Source organism: Chamaea fasciata, unplaced genomic scaffold (assembly GCF_029207755.1).
Source record: "Chamaea fasciata isolate MVZ Bird 193981 ecotype frontalis unplaced genomic scaffold, bChaFas1.0.hap1 SCAF_19, whole genome shotgun sequence".
Lineage (NCBI taxonomy): Eukaryota > Metazoa > Chordata > Aves > Passeriformes > Sylviidae > Chamaea > Chamaea fasciata.
In genome coordinates this window covers 10846486-10856319 of record NW_027094104.1, presented here as the reverse complement: position 1 = coordinate 10856319, position 9834 = coordinate 10846486, and the positions used below count along the sequence as shown (strand labels likewise).

The 9834-nt window shown below is 60.1% G+C and overlaps 1 protein-coding gene across 1 annotated transcript; it reads left to right on the top strand.

Moving 5' to 3' along the window:
• Window positions 1-7481: 7481 nt before the first annotated feature.
• Window positions 7482-8120, top strand: RNF222 (ring finger protein 222). The gene has a single exon (XM_066200872.1). It carries the CDS (start codon window positions 7482-7484, stop codon window positions 8118-8120), a length of 639 nt encoding a protein of 212 aa, XP_066056969.1.
• The last annotated feature ends 1714 nt before the right edge of the window (window positions 8121-9834 follow it).

Sequence of the window (9834 nt, the reverse complement as noted above, 5' to 3'; positions counted from 1 at the left end):
GGCAGGGTCAGTGCTGCTCCACACAGGAGGTTTGGGGGGCCTCGCTCTGCTGGGCTGGATGTGCATGGATCTGCAGCCATCCCATAATCAGAACACAGATCCCGATTTGGGAGGCAGCTGGAAATGAGCTCTGTGGACGAGGGGCTCTCCTTTGTAGAAAAGCCACGGCTGTGTGTCTGTTCAACTCTAAATTAATTCCCCAAGGAATTAACTTACCCATTGGGATAATTTAATAATTTAATAATTTAATTTACCATTGGGATAAATCCCAATGGGTAAATTAAATCATTTCCTCACTACTATTTATATATATATATATATATATATCTGTAGACCTATATATATATGCTGATATATACATTCTATATATATAAAATGTATATACATAATGTATATTTATATAGATAGGCATATAAACGTATATATACTACTATGAGTTAAGTAATATACTATATAATAATATATACTATAATATATTATTATGTGGCATATCATAATTAAAATATAATTTACAAATTATATTTGAAATACAATTTCCCATTAATCCCAATCCCTTGGCTTCATAGAAAAGCCAAGGCTGTGTGTCTATTCAACCCCAAATTAATTCCCCAAAGGAAATTAATCAATTCCCCAGGGAATTAATTTACCACCGACCCAGGGAGCAGCACCCCCCTGGTTTCTTTTCTCCCCTTTAAACCCCACCCTGCGCTCCTCGTGCCTCTTTTCCCAGGACCGGGCGCCGATTCCAGCAGCTCCATCAAAGCCACCTTGGCGACAAAGGCCGGGCGCCGCGGGGGCCGCGTTTCCCAGGGGTGCGCGGTGCCCGCCTGGTTAACAACGCCTTTACATCGATGTTTTCTCCCGGGTCAGCCCCGCCCGGCCCGCATTGTGCGCGGGGCTGTTCCCATGCGGCCGCCGCACAAAGGAGCAGTCACTCAGCATTAGCGGCCGCACAATGCTGCACCAAAAATAAAAAACAAAACAAAACAAAAAACACCCCTCCCGGAAAGGCCGGGGAGAGGAGACTGCCGGAATCCTCCCGGATTCCGGCAAAAAGGGGGGGCTCTCCTTGGAGTGGTGTGGGAATTAACGGGGGGTGTCCCACAGCCCCTGGGTGGGTTGGGAGGATTTGGGGACAGGGTGGCTTTGTGCTGGTGTAGAGAGACCCAAGGGGGAGACAGGGTGGGTGTGGGGATCGGTTTTGGGCTGGGAATTGTGGATGCAGATGTGGGGCCCTTCAAGGTGCAGCCACACCTGGGAATTACCTTGGAGAGGCACCAGTGAAGGTTCGGGAGGGAGAAATGACCCCTCGGTGTGTGGAGAAGAGCAGGATTTCCTCCCTGATCCCTGTCCTGGAGCGTTGTCCAAGCCCCACCTTGTCACCAGCCCAGAGCACTGAGTGCCACATCCAGGTGTTCCTCGGACACCTCCGGGGGTGGTGATTCCACCCTGAGCGTTCCGCTCACTGCCTGCCCACCCTTTCAGTGCAGAAATTCTTCCTGATGTCCAGCGGGTTTTTCCTTCCCTTATTTTGACTGCAGGCAGCCCAAATGCTGAGCAGACCCCACGGGACAGACCCCTCCTGCTGCACTTTGTGCTCAGCATCCTCCTCTCAAGAACCCACTCGGCAGCTGAGCGACCCTGGAGGTGCTGGGGCAGCAGCTCTGCCTTCAAACTCTCCACTCATGGCACTGTGTCGTCAAATGATTGGAAAAATCATTAAATGAACCCAAGCTGAGTATTTGCTGTTACTGAGTCATTTCTTTCTGTGCTGCTCCAGAGCTGCTGTAGGGTGAGAAGTTGACCTGCACGTGTTCCCGTTAAAGGCAGGAACATCTCTGCAATCCCAGCCCTGCAGGAGCCAGGCTGGAAGGAAAAACCCAAATCATGACACCACTGGGCAGCCTAAACCGTGGGGAGCATCCCATTTGGCTAAAAGGCTCCAAATCCCTAGTTCCAGGAGGTTTTTTCTCCTGGAAAACAAGTTTCTTGTTTGGACTCAGATGTTTATTAATTCTGGTCTGTATCACAGTCTCACAAACCGTGAGTTCTGCAGCACTTCTGGCTAACAAACTAAAAATGGAGCCCCATCTCTCTTTCTCTGCAAGGCCTTTTAAGGATAAACTGTCCAATTAAGAAATGGCACCTAAATTATTTTTACTTTCAACCCAATAACCAACCACCCGTGGCCCTCAATGTGGATTTTTCTACTCAATTACAAAACCCCACCCAAACCATGAAGAAAAGGTGAAAAAGGACTCAGCCTCTGCCCTAAATCCTCCATCTTGCTTTATATTACTGTATTCTAAACCTTTAAACTCTGAGTTTTCCACCCTTGGATATCACACAATTCTACCCAAACCCCACACCCACAATCCCAGCGCTGTCACCCAATTTTGGGAGCCTTTTCCACGGCCTCAGGTCAATGCAGTGTTTGCTCGGGGCTCAGCGCCTGTGAGCACAGAAAATCTGAAATTCTCAGTGCCCGGGGAAGGGGCTGCGGGGTTTGGGGCTGGGCAGGACCCCCGGGCTGAGGCCGGGCAGGGCTCCGCGCAGGGAGGGGAGCTGCCAGCCCCAGCTGCCGCTGCTGAACAGAAATCCCTTCTTGTCCCTGAGCATCTGCCCGCCGCCCTCAAAGCCGCATTGTTTCCCCATTAGGCACACGGGATTCCCAGCGCGGCCGCTCCAGCCCGCTGGGATGGGAGGGGGACAACCGGAGGGGACAGCCCAGGGACAGGGGAGGGGACACTGCCACATCCAGGGGGCTGCGCTTGGGCTGCCCCAGACTCACCGCAGGCAGCTCCGTGGTGATTTTGGGGAGGGAAAACCCCTCTGGTGGGGAATAACCGGGGCAGGAGCCCCTGGAGACTGGAGCTGCCCCCCGGGCATGGGGAGCCCCATGGAGCGTGGGGCTGAGCGGCTCTGCGCGGGCGGGACGGGACAAATCCCCGATATTGGGGGGCAGGATAAGAGTCAGGGTCGTTCCCGAGGGGATCTGGTGGCGGCAGCAGGGAGGCAGGGGCAGGGCTGTGACACCGCGCGGGTCCCTCTGCAGCCTCTGACAGGGCAGCAGAGAGCAGAGCAGGGTGTGGGGTCGCACCCGGCTGCTCCTCGGTGTGGGATAAGCATTCACCCCACGGGATGGCAGGAGGAAGAGCAGATCCCACCGATCCCGGCGGGGAAGGGGCAGCATCCCCTGGTGGGGACCGTCACCTCCTCACCTCGGCGCTCCTGGCCTGGCCTCCAGCGCTCCCCGCGCTGCTTTGCTGGTGCCAAAGCACATCCGAGAGCACCATCTCCTGGCACCACGGAGACCAGCCAGGAGAAGCTGAAGGAGGAGCCTTGGTTTGTATATTTTGGGCTGCCTTGGCTGAAGTGGCACCCAGGTGCTTGGGCTCCATCCCGCCCGGTGCCTGAGGAGCAGAAGGAAGACCTCCAGAAGGAAAAAAACGCTGATTTTCCCACTCCAAGCAAAGCAAGCGCGGGAGAAGATGGATAAGCTTGTGTTCCTTGTAAAAAACTTGCATTCCCTTGAGGTTGTCCAACTTTTCCAGCTGTTTGAGTTTATTTTGACAGCATGGAAGCGGATATAACCCCAGGCCCAGGACTCTTGGACCCTCCACCAGCACAGTGCTGCCCTGGAAAATTAATTTTGCTTCACTGAGCTTCTTCCCCAGCTGGGAATTATCTCCCTGGGCTGGGATCAAATGTGGATTTACTCTTTCCTGCCCTCACCTCATTCCCAGCAATGCCAAGGAGTTTGAGCTGGGCCTGGGAGGGGTGGGAGGAGAACGAGTTGAGCAGAAACTCCTATAAAACCTCAGGTTTGCAGATTGGACGTGGCCAGGGGAAAAGCTGAGGGGGTTTGGGTGTGAGCTGGGAGGGACGGGGCACCCCCAGAGGGATGGGGAAGGTGTGCAAGAGGTGTGATGGATCCAGGGTGGGAAGGCTGGAGCCTCTGGGACACGCTGGGGCCACTGGGCAGGGTCACCAGCCCAGCACAGCCACCCTCCCATGGAGCATTCCTGCCTCTGGGACAGGAGAACATGGATATGAACATGGGGAGCCCTCAGCAGCTTTGGGCAATCGCTCATTTACACAATTCCCAGGGCACAGGCTTCACCCAGCCCAGCCCAGCCCAGCCCTGCATGGCAAAGGTGCCGCCCAAATTCCACCTGGGATTTTCTCCCCAGGATCCCGGCCCCAGCTGGGTGCAGGGATGATCATCCAGGATCCAGGGAATCGCAGCGTGGATTTGACATGGAAACATTGAGACCTGCAGCCATTTCTTGGCCTGGCACCAGGCTCAGACGTGGAGCAGCGTCGTGGCTTTGGATGTGCTTTGAAAATAAACACGTTCACAGAGCTCATTGTCCCTCCTCCACACCCGGCCAGGGGAAAGTTTGGGTGCTGCTGTGGAACTCCAGGGCTGTCCCTGCACCCTCCTGTCCTCGCCAAAGGCTGCAGAGCTCTTCCCAGCTGCTGCTGGGGTTGCAGGAAAGGGACCTTGGCCACCCCGAACCCTTTGGCGAGGGCTGTGTCCTCCTCTGGGTCAGAAATGTCCTTTGGCCACTGGCAGCCTCAGCACAGGGAAAGTCTCATCTGTGGTCTCTGGAGCTGAGCCTGGAGCCACTTTCCTGCTTGGATCAAAGGCTCCTGGAGCCCTGGTTTGAGGGCACTGAACCACGAGCTGGACTTGTTCAAACCTAGGGAAGGAAAATACAGGCAGAGTTTAGGGACCTGCTTTGCCCCTGAACTTGGATTCGTGTCCTGCAGGCACTGTCACACTCAGCCTTGCCCCTCAGTGAAGGTTCTGCTGCTGGAAGTGAGGAGAGGCAGGCCTGGGAAAGAGTGAAGCTGCTGACGGAGCTGGGGCTCTGATATGCCCAAATCCCTTTGATTCTGGCGCGGTCCAAGCTGCAAAGGGAGGCAGACTCGTTTTTCCAGTGCCTATGTATAGAGCCATGAGCTCATCGTTCCCAGCTGCAGAGAGCACTCAGAGTGTGGGAAACAGGAATTTCCACCCCACCTGGGGCCAGCAGGGAGAAAACTGGGGCTGGGGAGATGCTGGGCTGCCCCAAATCTGCTCTTGCTGTCCCAGATCACTCAGTGGAGACCTGTGTGGATGCAAACAGCCCTGGCACCCCCAGCAGCTTCCAGAGGGAGCAGGGCATGGTGATGTCTGTTCCAGCAGGGATGGGGATGTCTGTCTGTCTGTCTGTCCCAGCAGGACAGGTGCAGCCCCAGCCCTGGCACAACCTCCCTGGAGAAGTTTCACCTTCATTATCGGATCCTCTCCACAAAACCTTGATAACAATTGGAGCAGCCCGGCCCCTGAGGGGTGAGGAAGGTGTGGATGTGCTCAGGGTGCCCTTGCCGGGATTTGGGGATCCAGGGCTGGAGAGGGGCACCCCTGAGGGCACCAGGGCATGCCGCTGGGGCTGCACCCACACTTCTCTTTCCAGAAACCAGCCCCGTGCTGTAAGCACTGCACCCACGGGTGGCTGATACTGCTGCCCACGCCCCAGCCCTGCCCAGGGCGCTGCGGGACCTTTGGGTGCCAGGGGTCATCTCCCGTCCCCTCTGCCCCACACAGCCCTGGGGACCTCCCCGGAGCTGGCAATGTCCCCGCAGAGCAGCTCCCTGTCCCCAGGCAAGAGCTCCCCGTGCCGTGGGGTGGGCTGAGAGGGGCTGGGGGTGACAAGGAGAGAGAGGGGTGAGGGCAGGGTGAGGATGATGGTGGTGATGATGATGGTGAGGGATGATGGTGAGGGATGGGCAGTGCAGGTGAGCAGCCCAGCCCTGCTGCAGGACGTGCTGCAGGACCTGCAGCTCACCCAGCGCTGCAGCTGCTGCGGGTCCCAGCACCCCTTCAGCGCCGGATTGACCCCACAGCCAGCCCGGGGACACGGCGGAGGGCAGGACCGTGCCTGCTGTCCCTGCCCACCACGCCTGACGCCAGCTCCTCGCCCACTCCCTGCCCAAGCGGGCCAGGGTGAGCCCTTTAAAACCCGAACGGGTTCCTCCGCATTCACTCCCTGCCCTGTCCCAGTCCCTGTCCCTGTCCCTGCCCTGTCCTGTCCCTGCTCCAGCCTTTGCGCAACGCACCCTCCTCAGACGCAGCCGGCACCTGGAGTCCCAAAGGTGTCTCGGTGTCCCGAAGGTGTCCCGAAGGTGTCCCGGTGTCCCGAAGGTGTCCCGGTGCTCTCCCGGGCCAGCGCCGTGTCTGGGCACAGCCGTGCATGGAGGGGTCGCTGCCCTGGGGCCCTAGAGCAGGTAAGGGGATTTCGGGGCATGGGGGAGCTCGGGATGGGGGGAGCAGCAGCCCCTGATCCCCCCTAAAGCACAGCAGGAGCCTGGAGCTGTGCTGGTGCCCGGGGAGGGCCGGCTCGTAGTGTCCCTGTGGCAGTGCCGGGGCAGGGGTGACAGCCCTGCAGGAGGAGGGGACCAGCAGGGGATGGCAGGATCTCCAGAGGGGCTGGGAGGATGTCCCCGGCACAGCCAGGAGTGAGAACAGGGGGACAGGCTGGGCGGGCTCTGAAAACGCCACCAGGGCTGGAAAAACCTGCGGCTGTGATGAAGGCCTGGCTCCTGAGCTGGTCTGAGAGAGCCGAGCTGGACATCTCCCCTGTCCCTTCTCCCTCCGGGGAGATGCAGGGCAGAGCTTCAGGAGCCTCAGCCCCATGTGGGGCTCAGGGCACCCCACACTGCTCTGGGGCAGGGCTGGGCTGGCTCTGCCTTCCCTCCTCTCTGACTAACCCTGACTCGGGCTCGCTGCACCAGCTCCAGCCTGAGCGTGGACACAGCCTGGGGGTGCCATGGGCTGGCCACCACCATGACCTGGTCACCACCATGGTTTGGCCACCACCATGACCTGGTCACCAGCATGGCCTGGCCACCACCACAGCCTGGCCACCACCACGGCCTGGCCCCTGGGGCCATCCCCCAGCAGCCTGGAAGGAGCCTGCTGTGGCTGTTTGCTGCCTGCCCTGGCCGTGTCACCTCCTGGCTGTGGTTTCCAGCTGCTCCACCAGCCTGGCTGCTCCGAGCTGCCCCTCTGAGCTCTCCAGGATGGGAACATCTCCCAGTCCTTGGCTCCATGGTGGGATGGGAATTCCCAGCTCCCAGCAGCACTGGGGACACAGTCTGTGCCTGGAATGACACAGCCTGCACCGGGAATTCAGCCGGCACAGCTCCATCCAGGGGCTCTGCCCTGCTGGTTTTGCAGGCAGGGATTATTGCCCTGGAGGGTCTGGAGCTGGGATCCTCCCACCATCTGTGCCTTGCCCCAAAGCTTTAACCCGCTCAGGCCACGCCAGGCGCTCCTGCGAGGGGTGAAGGGCACTGCCAAGAGAGCAGGGAGGAGGAGGAGGAGGAGGAGGAGGAGAGCTGCAGAGACGGACTGTGCTGATCACCGCCCTGATTAACCCCTGGCGCCTGTCCCCGGCAGCTGCGGAGCTCCCGCCGCCACCGCCGCAGCGATGTCCGACACGTCGTCCAGCAAGGAGGGCTCCCCGGCCGAGTGCCCCGTGTGCTACGAGAAATTCCAGCCCCTGGAGGCCTCCCACCGGCGCCTCAGCTGCGGCCACACCTTCTGCCACGACTGCCTGGTGAAGTGCCTGCTGTCGGCCAAGCTGGACGGGCACGTCCAGAGCAGCATCATCTGCCCCGTGTGCCGCTACGTCACCTTCCTCAGCAAGAAAAGGGCTCTGTGGCCAGCCGGCGTGGCCACCGGCGCCCAGGCGCTGGAGGTGCCTCTGTCGCCGTCCTCGCTGTCCCACCTGGCCAAAAGCCAGGCCAGCAACACGCTGGTGGTGCCCAGCCACTTGGTGCTGCCGGTGCAGAGCCTGGAGCGGGGCTCCCCGGGGCTGCCGGGGGTGCTGGCCAGGGAAGCCCACGTCTTTGTCATCAGCGACCACGGCATGCCCCTGGTGACCGCGGACTGCGGCTCCCTGGGCGCCAGGAGCGGGGCTGACGCCTCCAGCTCGGTGTCGTCCGGCCCGGCGCTGGGGCTGAAGTGCTGCCAGACCCCCATGGCGCTGGCCGTGATGCTGGTGCTGGCCGTGGCCATGCTGGCCGCCGTGCTGCCGTGGCTGCTGCTGGTCAGGAGGGATTTGTAGCGCGGATGGGACCACCTGGGTGGTGCCTCTCTCTGGAGGCTCCTGGAGAAAGCCCAGAAGCAGCTTTGGGTGAAGCTGTCTCACCTGGCTGAATGGAACTTCCAGCCCTTCCCGCAGATCTCCAGGTGCTCGCAGCGTCACTGGTGGCGTTTTCCGTCCCTCTGGGTTAAAATACTGCAGGCCAGACCCTGCTGGGGGCTTCCTCCAGGGTCTCTGTGGCAACAGCACCTGCAGGGCCCGAGGGGGCCGTGCTGCTCCTGCCCAGCTCTGGCTGCAGCCCTGGGGGCCCTGGGGGTCAGGGCTGCCAGCCTGTGGGGCTGCTGGAGGTCCCCAAGCTCCCAGGACATCAGGATCATGGTGTTGCAGCCAGCCTGGAGCAGAAACTCACGGCTCCCATCCCAGGCATGGAGAAATCGGAGCCTGCAGCTGCTGGGCACGAGGGCAGTGAAACCAGAGCATGGAGAGAGTGGTGCTGGCCCTGCTGAGCTCGCCGTCCCCCCTGCCAGCCTCCCTGCAGTGCCGTGGGGTGGGAAGGGAGGCCAGCTCATCCCACAGGCACTCCCAGCCCTCCCTCTGAGCTCCCCAGGGTGGTGGCTCCTCCTTTTGTCACAGCCCGGGGACCCAGGGCCAGGGGCTCAGGGTAACCCCAAGTTTAAGGGGGCAGCTTTGGGATCCCCCGCTGCTGTCCTTGCCAGAGCCCTGTGGCAGAGTGACATTTCCTTGTCCCTGTATCCCACTCCTGAGGTCTCACAGCCAGGGGCTCATTTTCTCCTGTGCCAGACAAGCCGGGCGCAGCTCAGCCCCCCAAACCTCCTGGCTTTGCCCTCTTTGGGGGGGGCGCAGTGCCAGCCCCCCGGCCAGGGCCTGCTTTGGGAGGGCAGTGGGCAGCACGGGGGCACAGCTGGGGTTTGGGAAGCTCCGAGCCTGCTCTCAGGGCAGGGAGAAAATGGATTTCTGGACAGTCCTGCTGCTGCTGGGGTCACCCATGGCATGTGTCCCCAGCCCAGTCTGCACCCTCATCACCTTTGTCCCAGTCCCTGACCCTGCAGGTGCTGCTCTCTGTCACCTGGGAATGTGTCACTCCATGGGCACCCCCATGTGAGCAGGACGTCCCTCATTTCACCCCAGTGTGAGCAGGATGCCCCTCACTGTCCCCACGGGAGGTGACAGCAGGGCACAGGGCTGGCACATGCTCCCAAGGGAGGGACAAACACGGCCAGCAGTGCCACCGAGGTGGCTTTGGGACAGGACAGAACTTTTCAGGACAGCAAATCAGGACAATTTGGGGCTGGGAAGGGGCAGCAATGCGGGGCAGAGGAGCTGATGGTGTCCCACACCACCCCTGGGGTGACAGCTGGGGACAGTGGCCTGCTGCTCCCTGCGATGTCCCAGTGTCCCCACCCAAACCCGGGGTGCCACGACCCCGACCCCTGCGTGCAGCCCTGGGGCGAAGTGCCCGAGGCACGGCGCTGGAATGGAAACTGTTTCACAAGAAACAATGACCTGATCGTGACGTGTCCACGCCTCATTATTTAATAACAAACCCCATTATTAGTCCGTCTGGGCAATTAATGCAGGGTGCCAGGGCACCAGCCCCCTGGCACAGGGCGGCTGCAGCTCCGGAGGGATGCCCCGTGCTGTGTCGGCCGTGCTCAGCACCAGGGCACGGGGACAGAGGCTGCGAGGGAGGGACACCCGTGGCCCCGGAGGAGAG

Excerpts from the sequence above, each read along its gene's own strand:
- RNF222 (XM_066200872.1), top strand. The coding sequence starts at position 7,482 with ATGTCCGACACGTCGTCCAGCAAGGAGGGCTCCCCGGCCGAGTGCCCC.